This window comes from Pelobates fuscus, chromosome 7, assembly GCF_036172605.1.
Source record: "Pelobates fuscus isolate aPelFus1 chromosome 7, aPelFus1.pri, whole genome shotgun sequence".
Lineage (NCBI taxonomy): Eukaryota > Metazoa > Chordata > Amphibia > Anura > Pelobatidae > Pelobates > Pelobates fuscus.
Window position 1 is genome coordinate 187,124,387 of NC_086323.1, and position 22,836 is coordinate 187,147,222.

Here is a 22,836-nt window from a genome sequence, read left to right on the forward strand (position 1 = left end):
CATCTCCCCTTGGTGGGTTAGGTTGCCGTGGGAGAGAGGGTGTAACAAGTTCCTCTCTCTGGATGGCAAACTGCCGCTGGGGAGAAAGGATGGCACCTTCTGCTCCCTGGGGTACACACTGCCGCTGGGGAGGAAGGACGACACCATCAGCTCCCTGGGGTACACACTGCCGCTGGGGAGGAAGGATTGCACCTTCTGCTCCCTGAGACACACCCTGCCGCTGGGGAGGAAGGACGACACCTTCATCTCCCTGGGGTACACACTGCCGCTGGGGAGGAAGGACTGCACCTTCTGCTCCCTGAGGTACACACTGCCGCTGGGGAGGAAGGACGACACCTTCATCTCCCTGGGGTACACACTGCCGCTGGGGAGGGAGGACGCTGCTCTCCTCTCCCTTCACTTCACACTGCCTTCCTGGCACATCACTTTGCTGCTGGGGGGCCGGAACAACAACCTCTGCCCCCTGTAACTCAGCCTGCCGCTGGGGAGGATGGACGACACCATCAGCTCCCGGAGACACACACTGCCGCTGGGGAGGAAGGACTGCACCTTCTGCTCCCTGGGGCACACACTGCCGCTGGGGAGGGAGGACGCTGCTCTCCTCTCCCTTCACTTCACACTGCCTTCTTGGCATATCACTTTGCTGCTGGGGGGCAGGAACAACAACCTCTGCCCCCTGTAACTCAGCCTGCCGCTGGGGAGGAAGGACGACACCTTCATCTCCCTGGGGTACACACTGCCGCTGGGGAGGAAGGACGACACCTTCCTCTCCCTGGGGTTGCTCACAGGACCAGTCTAGGAACTCTGCTACCTCGGGTACTGCTGGTTGCTGTTGGGCGGGAGGACCGGTTGTCTCTTCCCAGGCCTCATTGATGAGTCGCAGGTAATTCCCCTCCAAGTTCCATTCCTTGGTGACCAAATATCGTAGGTCTGCCTCGAGGTCCATAGCGCCAAAGAGACCCAGCATGTTCTCTCGGATGCCGTACAGGTCCCAAAAACAAAAGTCGGTATCTTCCCCAAAGTCCTCGTCACCACTATTATCCCAAAATAGACCGGGGCCAGTGTATTCTCCGCCTTCTGGGAACTCATACTCTGCCATCCTGGGGACACACTGAGCCGCGTACCACTGTAGCGCCTGGTACGCGTTGTCGAGCGTCAGTTCTGCGTATACTAGAATCTCGAGTCTAGTCACCCACTTTTCTGTGGTCTGTTTTCTCAGGAGGGGCATCCGCTCTGCCATTCTAGCCAGAATTCGCTGCCTTCTGCTGCGGCGCCGATCCCCTCGTGAATACTGTACTTCTTCCAGGGCTTCGTCCCACAATCTGGCTCTGGCCATATCTCTGTACCTCATCATGTCCTCCTCTGGGACTACTCCACCCCACAGGCCTACGTAACTGGACATTACATCCTGAAGCTTCTTCTCCATTTTCTGAGTTCCTTTGTAGATAGGGTCGCTGTACGGATACTAGCGTTGCCCTCAATTTGTAATCCAGAAATAGTGTTGTCTGTAGCTGTCCCTCTGGTTGTAGGAACGATCCCGCCGCTTGCCACCAATTGTAACGGACCGTTTCACTTACAAGAGGATAAAACCCAGTTTAGGCGATAATCCCCTTTCCAGATGCACAGGCAGCTACGGCAAACACCATTCTCCCGACTGGAACCACACGAACACTGGGACAGCTGAACAAGAAAAGCAGACATCGGCTTACACTCCTGGCAGTCAGCAAACAATCCCATTCCCCCAAAGAACGAGACGACACATCGCTTTGAGGGTTAAGCAAGAACTCTGGACTGGGACACCCAGTCTGGCTTTTATTACAAACAAGTACATACAGGACACTCCCAGGGGGAGGATGAATTTAACCAATCACATGGATGTACCTCCCACACATTTCCTCCCCTTAGATTAGCACTTAACATAATTATACCGTACACCCTTTTCCCCAATTCCTGGATGTACCCCAAATACATATGCTACACCTCCAAAACAGGTATCCCCTGATAGCCCTTATTCAGGGGGACAACATATCCAAGAATCAGGTCATTCGGATGAATGGTTCGGGAGATATGAGGTTCCAAAGATTTGACCGACCGCATGGGTAAAGTATCCGAAAACAGTTCCATGCATTTTGGCCCTGCGGTCGGTCACAAACAAGGGAATGAAAACAGACGAATTGCCTGTGTTATAGAGCCTGGAGAGGGTTTGAATGAATTCCCTTGTTTGTGGGGTTCTTTCTACCGAACGGCTGGTCATTCGGTAGTTTTTATACGAATTTCTGGAAGTATGGAGGTCTCAGCGGTGTTTGCCTAGTCAAGTGTCCGATTTTAGTTCCAGACACTCGACGGCAAAACACCGCTGTTCGGTAGTTTAAGATGGCCGCCGCCACGTGTTTGTTTCCCGAATGGCGGCCACCCAGAGGACACATAATACATTACATGGATTGCCAATTACCTGTTTGCAACATTGTTGCAAACGGTAATTGGAGGCACACTTAGTCCTGGGTGGTCTGGTTGTTCGGTAGTTTCCTCCATACAATGAATGGAGTGATTCTACCGAACAATCAGATGAATGCTGTACTTATATATAACCCAGGTTAACTGCATACAAAAATACATACATGACATTAAAGTATTAACCCCTTAACGACCGCTGACGGTTCAGGACCGTCAGCGGTAAAACGTGCGTTTGGACCGCTGACGGTCCTGAACCGTCATAACGGTTTTGGGCTACTTACCTGATCGCCGTCGGTCCCACGGCGGCGATCAGCTCTCCTCCCGGTCCAGGGGGGTTGCCTGTCTGCCCGGGCAGTCCCCCCTCGGCAGATCAGGACCCCACGGCCATGTGATCACTCGATCACATGACCGCAATAGGGGTCTGTGTATCTGCCTGCAGGGGGACTGTCTGTGCTGACAGGCAGTCTCCCTGCAAGTGAAAAATCCAAAATAAAGTGTAAAAAAAAAATCTGTGTAAAAAAAATAATAATATGTGTATATATATGCTATATATACATGTATTATATCTATATATACCTATATATAATATATGTATATATATCATGTATATAATGTCACACTAAGTGTATTTTTATATTTATATATACGTATATAATTATAAAAATACACTTATATTTAAATTACACACGAATATATACAATATATATAATAACTATATATATGGTATATATATATTATTATAAAATACAAATAATATGTTAATAAAAATAAATAACAAAAAATAAAAAAAATTTTTAATAATTAAAAAAAAAATATATATATATATTCAGTTTTATTCTAACAGTATTTTGATATTGATATATATATATTTATATCAAAATACACTTAGAATGTAATGATATATCTATCTATGTATAAATAAATAAATAAAAATAATACGAAATATACATATGTCCACATACATAATTACATAAATAATTTCATAAATATACACGTAGACGTCAAATATATAAATATGTATATATATTAAAATTCTACGTGCATATTTATGTAATATTTTTACCTAATTAAGTAATTTTAATGATTGCAATTTGAGGGACCTGCCTGCCAACCCAGGCCAAAAGTCCAGATAATTTAATTTGCTAGCACTGTGTTTAACCCTGTAACTTTCTATGACACCCTAAATCCTGTACATGGGGGTACTGTTTTACTCGGGAGACTTCGCTGAACACAAATATTAGTGTTTCAAAACAGTAAAACATATCACAGCGATGATATTGTCAGTGAAAGTGAAGTTTTTTGCATTTTTCACACACAAACAGCTCTTTCACTGAGGATATTATTGCTGTGATATATTTTACTGTTCTGATACACTAATATTTGTGTTCAGCGAAGTCTCCTGAGTATAACAGTACCCCACATGTAGAGGTTTTATAGTGTTTGTGAAAGTTACAGGGTCAAATATAAGGCTTGATTTTACTTTTTTTTTTTTATTGAAATTTGTCAGATTGGTTAGGTTGCCTTTGAGAGCGTATGGTAGCCAAGGAATGAGAATTAGCCCCATGATGGCATACCATTTGCAAAAGAAGACAACCCAAGGTATTGCAAATGGGGTATGTTCAGCTTTTTTTAGTAGCCACTTAGTCACAAACACCGGCCAAAGTTAGCGTTTTTTGCATTTTTAACACACAAACAAATATAAATGCTAACTTTGGCCAGTGTTTGTGACTAGGTGGCTACTAAAAAAAACTGGACATACCCCATTTTGAATACCCTGGGTTGTCTACTTTAAAAAATATGTACATGTTAGGTGTGTTTCGGGGATTTATGACAGATAACGGTGTAACAATGTCACTATTGATACATTTAAAATATATATATATTGAAACAGCAATTTCCTACTTGTATTTATAGGCCTATAACTTGCAAAAAAAAGCAATAAAGCATGTAAACACTGGGTGTTTATAAACTCGGGACAAAATTTTGAATCTATTTAGCAGTTTTTTTCATTAGCTTTTGTAGATAAGTAAAAGATTTTTCAAGTAAAAGTCCAAAAACATGTTTTTTTTTTTTTTTTCACCATATTTTATTATTTTTTTTAAATACAATATATGACATAATATATATACTGGTATGTAAAGAAAGCCCTTCTTGTCGTGAAAAAAACAGTATATAACTTGTATGGGAACCGTAAATGAGAGAGCGGAAAATTACAGCTAAACACAAACACCACAAAAGTGTTAAAACTGCTCTGGTCCTTAACGTACAAACATCGCAAAAACAGGCCGGTCCTGAAGGGGTTAAAGGCAGGATTACTGTACTACGCTCCACAGTCTTAAAGGTACAGTAGTCCCAAAAGTTCCAATATGTCCATCGCTGCTTTTAAAGGGCCAGCAGCAGCAATACAAATTATTACATGCCCAAATATAGTTTCTAAAGTGCAACACGTCCAGGGGCCATAGTCAGCGGGCAGGAGGCCAGCAGCCAGGCCTCTCCAGTTCACAGTGGCGAAGCTGGTTTCGCCACAGGGTACCAAACGAATAGGCGAATAAAGTGGGGGAAACGAACCAAATGCACGAAATGAGTCCATAGTGATAGGGCTGTCCTTCACACAGTGTAATTCACTAGGTTCCGACTAGAAAGGCAATTATCATATTGCTAAATCCAAGTCCACTCGGAATTCGGCAAGATGCATTTGGTGTCTGGATTAAATCAGTGCTTTTTACATCCAAACATTATAAAAAGTATAGGAATCTCAATATTCACAAAGCACTGATTTGGAAAAGAAAATTATAAAAGAAAAGATTGGATCTAAATGCATCTAGCAGATCCAGATTTTAACAAACCAGGCAGCGTTTGATCAAGCTGAAATCCAGGGAAAATTTAGGCTCGATTGGAGCCTTTTCTGCAAAATGTAATTAAATAGTGTGAACAATGTGATTTTGCAACCCGCATGGCCCTGTACATCGACAGATGGTTTTTATTGTTTGGTATGGTGCCATATGGATTTTAGTGAATAACTCTAAGAGAGTTTAAAAAAAAAAAAAATCAAAATAATTGTAAAAGTTAAATGTTTATAAATGCTTTAAAATATTTATTTTCATATGATTTCAGAAATAAATGCTTGTGCTCTGCGTAACGGTGGCTGCTCAAACTTTGCCAAGTGCGTGAGAGTGGCAGCAGGAGAAGCCAGTTGTACCTGCATCGAGGGTTACACAGGGGATGGGGTGATCTGTATAGGTGAGTATATTGTATAGAACACATTACGATTTTATTTAATTTTTTTAATTGTTTTACATTACTTCCATGTTTTCTTAGAAGTCCAATAGCCTTGATGGTGTAATAATCACATAATGTGTATTGCTAATCTCCTGACTGTAACCCAACTTTGCTGGCTGCCAGAGTCGCATAAATGGGGAGACAAAGAAAAGGAGTCCCTCTAGCTAGGATATTTACTGTTTATCTATAGAAATCTGGCATAATAAGATGGCTTTTGCATCCATTTTATAATCAAAAACTGAATTACAACTTCCATAAACCCTGCTATCGCATTACAATCATGGAAATGATAATGAGCATGTGAAAGATGGCTGAATAAAGACAACATTTGGTACTAGACCTTTGATGTTGTGTTGCCATATCTCCCAAATGTCCCTATTTTGGAAGGACAATCTCTATTTTGTGGCCAAGTCCCTCTGTTCCTCTTTTCTCGGAACTCCATATGATGATCAGTGTGTCTGAGGGTTTACAGAGCTTCACAACAATAATACTTGCAGTAATGTGTCTTTAAACAGCCCTGTCACATTTTGGATCCCAAGGATGACAGCCAAGGGATCTCCTCAATGCCCCAAGATTTTTTTTTAACCCGGAGACTGGCTTCACTTACTGTTTGTGATGGGTTTCCGGTCTCTCAATGTCTTCTATATATGCACAGCCATCTTCAAGATTTTTTTGCCCATAGTTTGGCGTGCACAAGTCAACTGAGAGGACCAGTGCAGCAGCGCTGGAGGGAGGTGAGTACACGGATCCTGGGCCAATGACAAAGGCATTGGAGCTAGACTAAAGTTCCATTCTTTATCATTATCATTTATCATTGCTGCAATCAGGGGGTGACAAGGGGTTGTCACAGGCCTGGCTGTCCTGGTGGTCATTGCTGCAGCCCTTTAGCAGCATGACAGGGAACTTTAAAAATGGCAGCCACAGGAAGACAACTAGTCACTTCCTCCCAGCTTACTATGTGCAGGAGAGAGGAGGCAGTGCAGAGGTAGTAAGAAGGGGAGAGTGAACTGCCAGACCGACTCCCAATAGCCCCAGCCACCCTCCTGCATCCAAAAGGTTAGAAACTGGAGGGTGGCAAAAAATTACCTGCATGTATGTGTGTCGGTGTGTATGTCTGTGTCAGTATGTATGTCTGTTTGTGTATCTGTGTGTATGTCTGTGTCAGTATGTGTGTGTCCTTTTGAGTCAGCGTGTTTGTGTGTGTGTGTGTGTCTCTGTGTGTCAGTGTGTGTATCTGTGTTTGTGTGTGTGCATTCTGTGTCAGTGTGTATCTGAGTGTCTGTGTATCTGTGTGTGTCAGTGTGGGTATATGTGTGTGTTTGTTTGTGTGAGTGTAACTATGTGTAATTGTGTGTGTCTGTGACATGTGTTTGTGTGTGTATCGGTGTATCAGTGTGTCTATATATGTGTCAGTGTGTGTAACTGTATGTCTGTGTGTACCTGTGTATCTGTGTATTTGCATGTGTGTCTGTGTATCTGTGTGTATGTGTATCAGAGTGTGTTTACACTACACATAAATGCACGCCTGCTTTCAATCACCAATATTCACACACATACAAAAACATGATTACATTCAAACACACATTGTACACAATATACACACTGCATCCCCTACGCACTCTGCATCCACTACACACATACACTCCATCCACTAAACATGCACTTACACACACCATGTCCACTTTACACACACATCTACTCTACACACACTGAATCTTTGTGGTCGGACTTGAAGGCATGCCCTGAGACCTTGATCTGATGGCAGCCCTGACTGTAGTCAGCCATATGGTTCTAGATAAACAAAAGGAGTCCCAACTTTTTTATGTACAAATTGGGAAAAAAGTAGTTTTTTTTTGTTTCTTTGTTTTTTTTAAATGGTGCATATTGAGACATGACCAACAGGAAAAAAAAAATGACAGAGCCACCTTGAACTACAATAAATGTGTTTAGAAAGAATCTGTGTATATTGTAATTGCCAAAATTGTTATTTGTAAGTCACCTAAAATTTCTCAAAACAGCCCTGCTCCTGGACACACCCATACTCACACGACTACAATTAGAAGTGTCCCTCTTTGCTCATTTTAAATGTTGGGTGGTATGTGTAACATGTTATATCATATCATGATAAGCTAAGATGGTTGGGTTAGGTTGTCCAACACTCACAACTTTTCAAAATTACTGATGCACAGAATTATATGTGACCCCTGAGAGATAGGGAATCGTAAAGGGACACTGTAGGCACCCAGACCACTTCTGCTCATTGGAGTGGTCTGGGTGCCAACTCCCACTACCCTTAACCCTGCAACTGTAATTATTGCAGTTTTTTATAAAGTGCAATAATTACCTTGCAGGGTTAAGTCCTCCCCTAGTGGCTGTCTACTAGACAGCCACTAGAGGGAACTTCCTGGTCCCTAGCACAGATTATCTGTGCTAGAGCGTCGCTGGACGTCCTCACGCTGTGTGAGGACCTCCAGCGTCGCTCTATTCCCCATAGGGAAGCATTGAAATTCATTTTCAATGCTTTCCTATGGGGTGCGCCAATGCGCATGCGCGGCATTGCCGCGCATGCGCATTGGGACTCCTCGGCCGGTGGGCGGGATCAGTCTCGCCCACCGGCCGACGTAGGCAGAAGGTGGAGCGGCGGGGGAGGAGCAGGCAGCGACGTGGGACATGTCGCTGCCTTAGGTAAGTGACTGAAGGGGTTTTCACCCCTTCAGTAACCGGGTATAAGGGGGTGGGAGGGAGAGGGTACCTCCAGTGCCAGGAAAACGGATCGTTTTCCTGGCACTGGAGTTTCCCTTTAAGTTAGTTAGTGCTCAGATGAGCTAGGTTTTTGTTTATAGGGATTTGTGTTACATTATTGTTTTTTCATTTGCTGCTGTCTCTGTAGTGAAGCTCAACAATGAAGTGCTTGAAATTAAGTTACTTTTAAAGACTGTGCATGTTTGTACCCAAAAGGACCGTGCTAACTGCAGACAAGGATCACAAGGGAATTCACCACATAATCGTTAAACAGGGATAGTATACACTGAGTCACAACCAAGATGCTTGACCGGTGTACAGTCGCCATATGGGCAGTCGGATTTCAGGACAACCCCCCCACATACCTAACCCAATAACGCACTGACACGCAGGTATATGGGAAAATTTGTCCACAGCTTTATTTAAACAATCCTGAATAATAACAATTTATTAATTACAATATTAATAAACATAATAATAATTTAACAAATAAACATGGGTCATTGCACCCCATACTCCGCGCTCGCATCTGAATCCTTCTGTTGATATAAAAGGCAATTACCCCCATATAAATAATATATATATATATATATATATATATATATATATATATATATATAAACATATTCCAACATAGCAACTTTAAGTGCCAAACATAAATTAACCATGGCTGGGGTATACCCGGATACCCCTGCCCCACCAGGTTCTGAGCCACCGACAGGACTCGGAACCTACCAACCACCAATGACCACAGTTTTTTCGTCTCCATGACGTTCATCCTGGGGAGCCTATTTCTTCTCCTTCAGCTCCCTATCCCGCTGCTGTGAAAAAACGGGATAACCCTAAACTGCAACCAAAAGCTCAGGGAGGGTGGGCGGGACAAACTCGGCCAGGTAGGAAAAGTGAATCATTTAAAATGGATGCCTATTTAAAATAGCCAAGCCTACTTACCCATAACTCCATTCCTTCCTTTCTTCCTCCTATGCCCGCCTCCTGACCCCTGTCAATGCCTTTTTTTCGCCTAGCTGCGCTTTGGCTACATGGGGCTACAGGAATTGTGTACTGAAACATCTGCACAGAATAAGGGTTGTACCTGCCCAAGTCCACATAGGAGTTATCACAAAGGTTAATGGAAAATTACAGAGCTAAGATCCAATGCATAGATATAATATATGTATATATACATCTCATATATACCGGTACATTATATTTTTTAATTTCTTAACTTTTTTTTTTTTTTTTTAACTTATTTCACCTGTCCGTTCAGGCAGTCCCCCTACTGGCAGCAATATGTACGCCTATTGCGGCCATGTGATCGCTCTTGCAGAGCGATCACATGGCCCTTAGGGTGCTTTTTTTGCAGTCGCATAGTCCCCCCAATGAAGAAGAACTCAGATTGCCGGAGGAGGAGTGGCGGCGATCAGGTAAGTACATGGTAATGGAGGGAGAGGGTAACCTGGGTAATCAGTAAATCCTGGACTGTTAGGTGTGCCTTGAGGAGAAGGTTGAGGAGCACAGCTCGAAGCCACAATTTGACTTTCTAGATTTTCAGATTTTATTTATCAATGGTTTAAGTATTCCCAGCTTTCCTTTGTGCCTCCAACTGCCATCGGAAAGCACAGAAATATAAACACAATCCTGTGTTGATACTTATTTTCTTTCAGAAATCAATGCATGTCTGGAGCATAATGGTGGATGTCATTCTAACGCAGAATGTATTAAAACTGGGCCTGGCAAAGTAAGATCATTTTATGTTACTTTTATATATTTGTTTTTGTTTGCACACTGTTAAAGGAAAACTCCAGCACACCGTGCTCTGGACCCCCCACCCCCCTCTCCCATTGTACATAGCCAAACCACCTTAGTATGGATTGATTTCTTACCTATGGATTTCCAGTCACCAATTCCTGCCTGCTCTGCTTCCACTAGAGAGTTTGACAGGCACTTATGTTGCTTTTCTCGAGCTAAGCCCTTTAATGTAGGTCTCACTCTTTGGCTCAAAGTGTCAGCTTGTTGCTGTCAGCCAATGAGCTAAACCCTGCACCGCCGGACCCAGGGGGCTTCTGGTTTGATTCTTTACAATGGGGTGCCAGTGTACTGTAGTGGTTATTGTGCTTGGGGTGCTCATTTAAATGTTAATGCTCAAAGAGTTGTTGTTTTTTTTACCTTCTGTTAAAGATAATCCCGTTAGTTGTATTTAATTCCTTAACTTCAAGATATGGTTTGTGAAGCAATATTTAATAGTTTTTATATAACTGTAAATATTTTATAATAGACTTAAATATGCTTCCAAAATTAAAAATTGTACATCTTATCATCTTTATGTCCTTTAAGCAATTCATCACTCGTCATAACCCTCTTCCTCTTCTAACCATATCTCTTCACCTCACTTCTCCTAGCATCTCTCTATTCACCCTCCCAGTCTTACACTACACTAATCTATTCTATTCTGCTTCTCAACATCTGCCATTCCTCTTCCAGTTTCCTCTGTCTGCCTTTCAATAGTCCTGTCATTTTCCATTTCTTCCTTTTGAATGTTCAATGTGCTATTCACCTTTCAATATACCAACAATGCATTTTCCCCATCAATTGCCTATTTTGTGATGGATTCTTGAAAGCTTTTTACTTTGTCAGCAGGATCAAGTGACTCAACTCTGTCTTCCTAACACTCTAGTATGCCTGTCCCTATTCTTTTTCAGGCCCCTCCCTCAGGTGCATTAAAAAAAAAAAAAAAGTTTTGCTTACCTTTTTCCAGCGACGAGGATCCCTTGGCACTGCTACTTCTCAGACTCAGCATGGCATTCACCAATGTGGTCCAATCCAATGCACCGCACCGAGGAGCATTGGGGACCTAACGTGCAATCACAGCATGCACATATTCAAACGTAACCATAGGAAAGCATTGAATCAAAGTTTTATATTGCAGAGTTATACGGACGGGGGCACTGCACCCAAACCACTTCATTGAGATTAAGTGGTTTGAGTGACTACATTAATAACCTTTCTATAACATTCTAGAATCATTGATCAATCTGGTTTGTTTTTGCAGGTTGCTTGCAACTGTTTACCTGGATATGAAGGGGATGGTATGCAATGTCAGCCAATCAACTTGTGCAAAGAGGTACAATAAAACACAACTTTGGAAGTCTATTTATAAGACACGACACATTATCACCATGTAAGGTGTGAGGCTATTCCTGAGTATTCAGCCTCGGATACAGGGGTTCAGTGCAGGGATAGCTATTAGTGAATGAATATTATATTTGTTGTTGATTGCTCAACGCTAATCCATCTGCCAGGTTTTATTGGAAATACTTTATTTTTTAATACACAAATATAATTCTACCAATCCTTCTTCAGTTCTAAGTTCGTATGACAGAGAGCCATTGTTTTAAAGTTCCACTGTCAGCTGCTTTTACAGTAGAATTATCATATTGGAGAGGTATGCACAACCCAATAGCTAGTTAAATGTAACCTATGAATTGCGCTGGTTAAAAAATCAGTTTTTATTTTAGAAATTTCAATGTCCTCCACTGCTTGATCATACCATGCAAATTAATGTAATCCCCAAAGAGGTTTTTTTTTTTACACTTGTTTGACAGAAACTTGCACTCCTGCTGTTTTCCTCAATTCTTATTTTAGTAAATGATCCCTCAGATTTCAATTATAGAGTCTCTGTTGAAGTCTGTGGAGTCCATGTCCATGTCCTGTGATATATAGTTATTGGCTCAACTGGTTTTCCAGAAATGGTGACTGACCTTTGTATATTTAAGTATTATTCTAATAACCGCACTGCATTGTAAAATATCACACCCCCACCCATTGTTTTACTTTTTTTTAATAGCAGTCTCTCTCTTTTAGAAGACCAACTTACTATTTTCTTATTTCTAGAACAATGGAGGCTGTAGTCCATATGCGGTTTGCTTACCAGTGGGACCAGGTGTGATGAGGTGCACATGTAAAGTGGACTTTACTGGAGATGGCTTCACATGTGTGGGAAAAATAAATGAGGTACTATTATGAAGTGGGCTTTGGGTTCAGTGACGTTGTGGGGAGGATTTTCAGTGCACATTGTGGATCAAAGAAAGCATTTGGCTACTAAGTAAGGCTACTAGATAGAGTGAAATGGGAGTGCAAAATTATTGAGATTAAAGAGGAACATTATAGGAGTAACACGAGCAGTGGAAAATCATAAATGTTTTTTTTTTTTCGGTATGGAACTCACATAGCAAAGCTCCATGCGGGCACTTTGAATAGTATGGGCAATTTTTCACATACAATATCATATACAAGTAATTTCAGACATATGTAGCTACATATTTCAGACATGTGTAGCAATCAATTAGATTATAAAGGATGCTACATAGCAATAGCAATAGCGTAATTGGTTAAGACCTAGCAGGTGGATCAGATTAACATTTAGTGTTAGTGTATGTACTCTGTAAAGTCCATTAGTCAAAAGAACCATGTCTTATTGTGTGAGTCTATGTAGCCAATGTAAGAGGTAGAGGAGTTCCTTGATTTGTCTAATTTGTTCTACAGAAAGCAAACACTCAGAGAAAGAAAGGTAACTTGTAGTGTGTAATAATCGCTTTGATGGTATCAAGTAATTGGGGGATGATAGATTCTTTTTTTGCAGTGCTTCCAGGGAGAGAGAGGGTGGTGGGTCTGTAATTCATTTAATATTTTTATGCAGTTTATTCCTGGAACATGTCAACCAACTGTGAAGCAAGGCACGTTCCTCCTCTGTGCTCCTCCAACATAGGCTGTCAGAGAGAGGTGCTTAATTTTTTAGAATTACTGGTATGTGCTATCGGCTGATAAAAGTGTTAAAGCCATGTCTTGGAAGTGCATAATAACATAGAGTAATGTTGAGGAGTACACAGTATACCAGGGGTATAAGTCTGTCCTCCCATTTAGCTATTTGTTGTGCTCTGAATACTTTTGGGGTGGTGACTTTTTCCACTCAAAAGTAATAACACTTCTGCGTCCAAAACATTTTCTTTTGTCACATGTTATTAGAGGTAAAATCCTAAATAGACCAGTTCTAAACTCTACATTTAGCACCAGTATCATTTGGAATACATGCCCCATTACTTTGATGGCACCTTGCTTTCTTATGACAGAAAATGGAAAGTTTGGGAGACATTCTGGATACGTCTATGGGACCCATAACATTTAGAACACAGGACTTCCTATAAGCTACATCTGAAAGGGAATATAATTTAAAGAATACTGACATTAATTCATTGTTTGTCATGTAAGATTACACTTGTTAGATGTATGTGGAAGAATATTTCCATTTAAACTCTTTGAAAATGTCCAATAAAATTGTTGCATTTTGCCATCATTAACAAAAAATGTTAATTCAATTCCTAGGTTCTGCAATACAACCAGGAAGCTGCTGCATTTTCTCAAAATTTGCGGGTTAGTAACTCTTGATACAGAAGTTCTACTGCTAAAATAACCTTCTGAATATAATCTAATGTCATATGGATTTCACTTTAGATGCAATATATCAAAGACTTAAGTGGAGAAGGACCTTTCACAGTTTTTGTGCCACAAGACGAAACTCTTCTAAATAGTACCACGGTAATATAACCTTGTTTCCTACAGTTATTTTGAGTTCATTTTCTGATGTTATTCTTTTAGTGGCATAGTGCGAGAATGATTTGAAGTGACACCTGTAGCTCCATGTTAACTACTTTACCTTGGTCCCTGGCTGCTATACAATGCCTAAAGGGCTGAATTGACGTCTCAGTTGTACGTAGACAAAGAATGGCAATTTCCCCCATGTATCCTCCTGAAGTGAAAAGGAGTCAATCCAATGCCTTTCCATAGGAAAGCTTTTAGGCTAACCATGCAGTGGAAACATTGCCAATCACGCAGTACTGTTTTCAGCTGCATGGATAAAATTGGGGGGGTCATGGCACCCATATCACTTCATTGAGATTAAGGGATCTGGGTGTCTATCCAGTCCCTTAAAGGATAATGATCAATACGAAGTCTCCGCCTTTGACCACTTCTTAAATAGCTATTGATTTGTACACAAGAAATGTATAGTGGTAAAAGGTGGTGCTATAGTGTCAAAATCAGTAGTGCTGCTGATACCACCGTAAAACCAACCACACAATTTCACACAATATATAAACAGAAAATAGATACAAAGTGGATAGTACACTTAAAACCAAAGTGCAGAGTAATAAGTATATATACAAGGAAACATACACTTTTAAGGAGATCTCTTTCCAATGGTATTTCTACAAAAGAAAAGCTCACATAGGGCAATATAGTAGGTTTGGTATCCTCAATCCAAAAATATATATACAGTATAGTGGTATCCTACTCAGTGGTGTATTTAGGTTTTGTGCTGCCCTAGGCTTGGGCACCTGCCCCTAAGTTAAATTTTTCCCACCACTTCCTGTCAAGGCCGCACTTTGACTGACAGACGCACACACTCACCGATAGATGCATACACTCATTGACAGACACATACTCTCATATACACTGACAAAGAATTAAATACACACACTCAATGATTTGACACACTGATAGACAGACATACACTTACTCGGACACACACTCACTGACAGACTCACACACTCACTGACAGACTCACACACTCACTGACAGACTCACACTCTCACTGACAGACGCATGCACTGACTGACAGACGCATGCACTGACTGACAGACGCATGCACTGACTGACAGACGCATGCACTGACTGACAGACGCATGCACTGACTGACAGACGCATGCACTGACTGACAGACGCATGCACTGACAGACAGACGCATGCACTGACAGACAGACGCATGCACTGACAGACAGACGCATGCACTGACAGACAGACGCATGCACTGACAGACAGACGCATGCACTGACTGACAGACGCATGCACTGACTGACAGACGCATGCACTGACTGACCAACCGACACACATGCACTGACTGACCGACACACACACTCACTCAAATTCTATAACACACACATTAACTGAAACACACACACTCACTCACATTCACTGACACACATATTCACTCACATTCACTGACACACATATTCACTCACATTCACTGACACAAACACACTCACTCACATTCACTGACACACACTCACACACACTCACTGACACACATTTCCCCACACTCACAATTATTATTATTTGTTTTAAAATTTAAATCCACCCAGCCTCCCTACGTTTGGGATAGGTGGGTGGATTTCTCACCTGGGGTCCAGTGGGGCTGTTGGGCAGGAAGGCGGCCGGACGTGCAGGCTGCGAGGGAGCACTTTCCCCTGAGCTCTCTCTGCTCGTGCGCCACAGAGTGATGCCGTCATATTCCGGCTTCCAGCATTATTGTGGGTCGCGTGAGGGAGCTGAGCAGAGAGCCAGTTGGCCACCTCTTGGGCTCCCATAAAATGAGGCAAACAGGGTATTTGCCTGGGCATTCGGGGGCGGCGTTTTTTGACGCCCCTTGGAAACAAATGCCTTGTTTGCCTTGCGGTAGACACATCCCTGATCCTATTTAAATTTTCATGAGCCTGTAAACAAACTGGCTCAGGTAAATGGGCATGAGTAGGATATAAAGATGAGGTCTCTCAGCTGCTGTATTCCTCCCCAGTATTCATATGGTATTCATTAAGGTTAATCCAGCCTCTAGTGCAGGCATGGTAATCCAGCCTCTAGTGGTAGTCCAAAACACCTGGAGTGCCGAAGGTTGCCGATGCCTGCACTAGAGGCTGGATTAACCCTAATGGAAACATAATAGTTTCTCTGAAACTGCTATGTTTACAGCTGCAGGGATAACCCTAGATGGACCTGGCACCCAGACCACTTCATTGAGATGAAGTGGTCTGGGTGCCTATAGTGGTCCTTTAATTTTCTCGCCCTTCCTTCCTCCCTCCTCTCTTTCCTCTTCTATAGACTCTCTCTCACTTCTTCTCTTTAGTGGTGAACGAGCAATTTTTGCCCATATTGTATCCCGGTTCGGAGTCTCTAAAAAATCATCCTCTCTAACTGATCTTAAAGGTTCATATCTATTTCTAGAAACACAGGTTCTAGATTCCCAAACACTATTATCTTGCCTCCTTTGAGTTTGATTTCTATCCCTCTGTGTTATGGAGTTGAATCTTTCCCTCTGAGGTTTTGGGTATTTTCTGTTGTATGTCTTTTGTACCTACAAAATGATTAAGTTTCTCTTTTAAACTTTTAATCCCTTCATCCAATTTTCTAAGTGTCAATGATCTACGTTTGATGACAATTCTCATCATGGTGAAGGAAAATTATTGAAGTGCTTTATCCCAAATGTTAGTAAAAAAATTCTCATCATCTTAATCAAAAGTGGGAAATTTACTAAACCTTAGGCCTCTAGGAGTAATTTCCTCTTCAAGGTATTTTCCGGTGGCGGCAAGATGGCGCAGGGAAAAGGACTAGAGATTAGCCGAAACCGTAAGTACGCGCCCAGCACCGCCGGAAGTGATGAGACGCGTCTGAGGTGGACGTGTCTATACGAGACATATTCGATATGCATCTGATGAAGGCATCCAGCCAAAATGCGTTGTGCGTGTTTTATGGAGAAATTCTCTGATGCAGCTTATTGTGCTTTTTATATGTAAGAACCTTTATTTGATTTTGTAATAAATGTATACATTTTACCTCTAATCTCTGCCTATTATCTTCACCGTATGAATACTGGGGAGAAATACAGCAGCTGATAGACCTCATCTTTATATCCTACTCATGCATATATACCTAAACCAGTTTGTTTACAGGCTCATGAAAATGTTAGTAGGATAACACTATATTGCATATATATTTTGGATTGGGGATACCAAACATGCTATATTGCCCTATGTGAGCTTTTCTTTTGTAGAAATACCATTGGAAAGAGATCTCCTTAAAAGTGTATGTTTCCTTGTATATATACTTATTCCCACATTGTACACAGAAGTGCTATAACTCTGCACTGTGGTTTTAACCCCTTAAGGACACAACTTCTGGAATAAAAGGGAATCATGACGCAATATTTCCGTCATGTGTCCTTCAGTTACCTCTGTTATCTCAACACAGTGCTTGACAGGGATTTTCCACATTCTGTGGTAACACTCTGTGCCAAATTGTGCCTTTAGTAACCTTTGGAAATTGTAGACAAAACTCAAAATATTATTGTGTTCAATATTCAGCCATACATGATATAATTATATACAATGAGTCCACTGATGTGGGCCTGCAGTGATAGATCACATTTCCCTTTGTACTGAATTTGCTACTTTTTATACCTTGTGAAAACATCCAGACACTCCTGGAACCTTGTTATTGATATTAGTAAAGGAGCCCATATTTAATGATATAGCTATCCCCAGTGTATATCTTATAACTGCATTTTGCCTTTTTCTTGGGATCTCGTACCTTGCAGATTAATAATTTCTTCGCTTATCTTAAACTTTATTCCAGATCAAAACATGGGCATCTGTGTATACAAAAATTCATGTTACCTGATTTTAAAATAAACACACACAAAAAAAAACATTATCACTAATTTAACATGGCAAGTAAATGTTTTATAATGTATACTAATATTCAGTTTATTTAACATGGTAATGTAAGTTTACAGTATGTGATTCTCAGTTTGCAGAATGGAAATCCAAAAATCTCTTAAAGCAATTACTTCGCAACCATATGGTAGGCTGTCGGAAGATGCTTGTCAGTGACTTTTACGAAGGAACTACGTTAACAACATTATCAGGAGGACAAGTGAAAATATCAGTACAGCAGGTAAACTGTGAGGGACAGTAAAGTCTATATTCACCTTCTGGAAACAGAAAACAGTAAAAAATTGTTGCTCTTTGACATTGCCAGGGCTTCATATAGTTAGAGATATACCTATTTGGTGCCCTTACAAGTGGCACAAAGAGAAGAGGTTTAGATGAAAGATTTGATTTCAGCAGGCTGGGCATTCACTAATGTAATATGACTCCATCTCACATTCCATATTACTTTACCTCTTGACCCCCACAGTGCCATATGCCATACTTAACTTTTTACCTCATGATCTTATATACCATACTTAATAATTTACCTCATGATCTCATATACCATACATAATATTTTCTCATGATATCTATCATATACCATACTAAACATTTCACCTCAGGGGGCAGAGCCTGACAGCCATGCTGACCGGTCGCATGTTGTAGAGGCTCCTGTTGAATTTGGCGTTTTCAGCAGAGGCCCTAGATTCATTGCTAACAATCAAGCTGTGTAGTGTATCCAAGTTTGCAAGCAGCTGCTGGTGATACTGTGGACTCCAAGATCAGGAAATTTAGGGGCCCTACGGATGGTACAAAGCTTTGGAGAGTGTGACCTACCCGGGAGAGGAGAGGGGCAGACGGACACTGCCCTGTTCACATGCCTGGCAATCACTCAACGGCTGTGTGATCCCCCTCACAGGCCCTAGTTCACCCACACTATGGACCAGCGGGGGTTATCCCGGTCCCTATTGGAGGAAGCCAATGCTATGTGGACTATCTGTGCAGAGTTTCTCAGCCGACGGACCTCAGCGCCCGGCCGACAAGATGGCCACGTGGCATACGATGGGCCCGACAGCGTTACCAGCACTCAAGTGACCTTCCGGGCTATACCATCCCAACTCCTAACCTTGGACTATTGGTGCTACACAAATTTACTAAACAGCAGAGCAGCCTCGGCCGACCCGGCCTCTGCTCATGGAACCTAAGTCCTGTCGCTGCGACAGCCTTCCTGGGCCTTGAGCACCTTGAGGACAACCCTCAGACCACAGCCCCACTCCTGGGCTACATAATACGCCATGCCTGGATAGTATACTATGATTGCATAGTATGCAATGATTTGTGGACATACTTGAAAACAAGAGAAATCTCAATGTATCTTTCCTAGTAAAATATGTTATAAATAAATAATACTGCTAAGCATCTCTTAATATGCATATGAGCTGTACTCACCCATTAAGTTTATGACCCTTCAAGCCAAACCTACATACCAGGCCCAAGAGTACAGACACATGTTTAATATATCCAAGCCTGCATAACCGATAAGCTTATATTTTATCCAGTTTAAATAAATAATTTATTCAGCCCGTTTTGGCTATTTTCTGTTACTAAAAATGAGGCTTGCCTACTCTCTAAGAGACCACAAAATGTCTATACACAAGTTACTGCTCAGCCATAGCCCGTTATAGCTCATTCTGCAAAAGCCATGATTGAACCACGGCAATATCTGTTGAACTGTGCCTCACTCAGTCATGGTGCTTACTCTCTTTTTAATATAAACCAAAATATCCAAATGTTTATCAACCATGTTACCATATCATAATCTGAAGAGCCTGCAGATGTTGTTGTGGCGCTGTACGCTAATATGTACTCGCTTGCATACTTAAAATAAAGATTGACAAAAGAAAAAACATTTTACCTCATGATCTCGTATACCATACTTTTCAGCACATACTATCACATGCAACACCATTTTAAATGTCACGCCATGACCCCACACCTCAGATAATAAGTATGATTTTAGGGATTATATTTATTTTTAGTAAAGTAATCGTGTGATGCAAAGTGAATAAACTGCGTTTCTATATGCAACAATATAAATTAATATCAACAGCAACCTCATACAGTAAAAACACTATTTGATTGATATAAAACTAAGGTGTGCTGTACCTTAAAATAAATAACATTATATATAGTGATCGCAACCAGTTTTTTGTTTTTTTTTTGCAATTTATTTTGCTTGTAAGAGATAATTATAAAGTGCAAAACAGGACATAAATAAGGCTATTTTTTTTTACAAATCTCTCATGTGGACCTGATACTTCTATTATCACAGCAAAACTTGTTTTGAGCAGTACACAGCTACTCCCTGTTTGTGAGTGCCATTTAATCTCCTCTTTATGTCCTGTTTTATACAGATTTATACGTGTTTACGTGTTTTTTCCTTTCTTTTTGCTTTATAAGTGTTTCTACTTTTATCCCCCTTAAAGCATCTTTTGTGAGTTTTTTTTTCTTCTCTCTCTCTCTCTCTCTCTCTCCCTCTCTCTCTCTCTCTCTCTCTATATATATATATATATATATATCCAAAAGTAGTAAAGGGAGCACACTAGGTCTTGAAAGTTGTGCAAAAAGTATTTATTGCATTCAAAAGGAATACAACGCTGTGGTACAGCAAATCAACGTTTCGACCCTGCTGGGTCTTGATAAAGACCCAGCAGGGTCGAAACGTTGATTTGCTGTACCACAGCGTTGTATTCCTTTTGAATGCAATAAATACTTTTTGCACAACTTTCAAGACCTAGTGTGCTCCCTTTACTACTTTTGGATATATAGAACGCGGGATTGCACCTAGGCTCAGAATACCTAAACTACAAACACCGAGGAGTGCCTGGCTTTGGAATTTTGTTTATATATATATATATATATATATATAATCACTATCAGTTAAAAGGTTATGTATTTACACATAGGGACTTATTAACTAAGCAGTGTGCTTGTTGCTAAAAATGTTACACACTTATTTGCATATTTTTTACTAGTATATTTTTTGTCATTGGGCATAATCTTAAAAATAAGCAAGTGGTAAGCAATAATTTATAATGTTATTTATTTAATGGTACAGTGCACCTTATTTTTTATCATGGCTGTACTAATACATCTTTTCCAATCTTTTAGTCCTGTTTTTGTTTTTTCTCTATTTTCTCTTTTCTTCCATTATTTTGTGTAGGTATATTTTGATCTAATTTCCACCACACTTTAACCTAATTATTATAATATTAGCATGCAATTACTTGGATCTCATTTATTATGACTTTTGTAATTTTGTTTGATAAAGCATGTTTAGTCTGAAGTCTATAACCGGAAATGATCTGAAAGTTGAACTGAGCTGGAAACCTCCCCTCCCTCCCCCCACAAAACTGATTGCTTGAAAATTTACTATTTTTGCCTAATATTTATATTATGTGGTCAACTCCAAACAGTTTCTAGTTTAAAAGAGGTCACTGAACTAGTAATACTGAAATGAAATCGGAAGCTATAGTTGAAATGGAGATTTTTTTCCCCAAATCAGCCATTTTGTTAAATGTTGCCATTCAGATTTAATTCCTTACATGTTTTTAGTTGAACAACCAATAAGTGTAGTGGTTATGTTGTCAGTTTTCTTTGGGAATTGTCCTAAGGTTCTATGTTTATAAGAAGTTTGAGAAAGCATTGTTAGTCATTAAAGGGACACTAGAGCCACCCAGTCCAATTTGCCTTCGCCCATGACTCCATTTCATTGAGAAGGAGAGGTGGACAGCGTTAAATGCACATTGTCACTAGAAAAGGGAAGGTTAAACTTTTTTTTTATTATGGCAGACGGGGGGAGGACCTATGTAGAGCTAGGCACAGGGACACTATAGCATCAGGAATACAGGTATGTTATAGCGTTCCTGTAATAATGCTGAAATACAAATTTTGCAATATCAGTACAAACAAGGAGGAGGTGGTCTCTTGGTGATTGGGGAAGCCACAGTGTTTATCAAAGCACTCCCAAATAGTTTGACAAAGAAAAGGGAGATGGTACCTAGTGATTAGTCACTGAACTATAGTGGGTATATTGCTTAGAGCATGGGTAGTCGACCTGGTCCCTAGTGGGCAGTTTGAGATTTCAGGTGGGCGGTGGTGGGTTCTGCAGAAAACGCCGGTGGACCTTGATGGCCATGGACCAAGACCGGCAGGGTGACCATTTCATCTCCCCTGCCGGCCCATGCAGAGCCAGCCTTGCAGTAAGCCCTCTCGAAGATCTCCCTCACTGGCCCGCTGGCACTTTGTTCCAGCAGAGGGAGGGAAGGACCTGGGAGGCTCTGTGTTCCTCCCGTGAGCAGGCTGGTTGGAGCATAGACTTCAATGTCAAGGCCTTGTTGTGTGCCGGGAGTAGACTTATCAAGCCTCATAATTAGTTAATCCAGGTGAGTTTATGAATGTGAGTGAATAGATTAGTGGCTAGGGAGGCCACTAGAGGAGAAAATCATGAAGTTCACTTAAAGGGCCAGTAATAAACAAAAAAGTCTTACATGTCCGTTTTGAAACCGGACACCAATAATCACCAAAACATGTTTCGCCCAATGTGGCTTCTTCAGTTGGTGTGTACAATTCAAACTGTTCCTCTGTGCCGTCTTTTATACGTGATGTACGCTGTTGTGGTGTTTGCTGATATTCTGTACCTACCTGCACAACAAAAACGTGAAAGGTAACGACCTCTTTCTTTTAAATTCACCAGCACGTTTTGATGTGACCATTGGGTGAGGGTATTGGGTCGTTATCTCTGCTAACCGACGTTAGAATACACGGA

At 41.1% G+C, this 22,836-nt stretch overlaps 1 protein-coding gene across 1 annotated transcript in view; it reads left to right on the forward strand.

Moving 5' to 3' along the window:
- The window catches only part of STAB1 (stabilin 1), a 426,801-nt gene that overhangs the window by 254,372 nt on the left and 149,593 nt on the right, over window positions 1-22,836 (forward strand). The window contains exons 42-48 of the mRNA XM_063426973.1: window positions 5,569-5,694; window positions 10,140-10,213; window positions 11,525-11,596; window positions 12,367-12,486; window positions 13,855-13,902; window positions 13,984-14,067; window positions 18,106-18,252. Coding sequence (XP_063283043.1) covers window positions 5,569-5,694; window positions 10,140-10,213; window positions 11,525-11,596; window positions 12,367-12,486; window positions 13,855-13,902; window positions 13,984-14,067; window positions 18,106-18,252 — 671 coding nt within the window. The remainder of the gene's footprint in view (window positions 1-5,568; window positions 5,695-10,139; window positions 10,214-11,524; window positions 11,597-12,366; window positions 12,487-13,854; window positions 13,903-13,983; window positions 14,068-18,105; window positions 18,253-22,836) is intronic.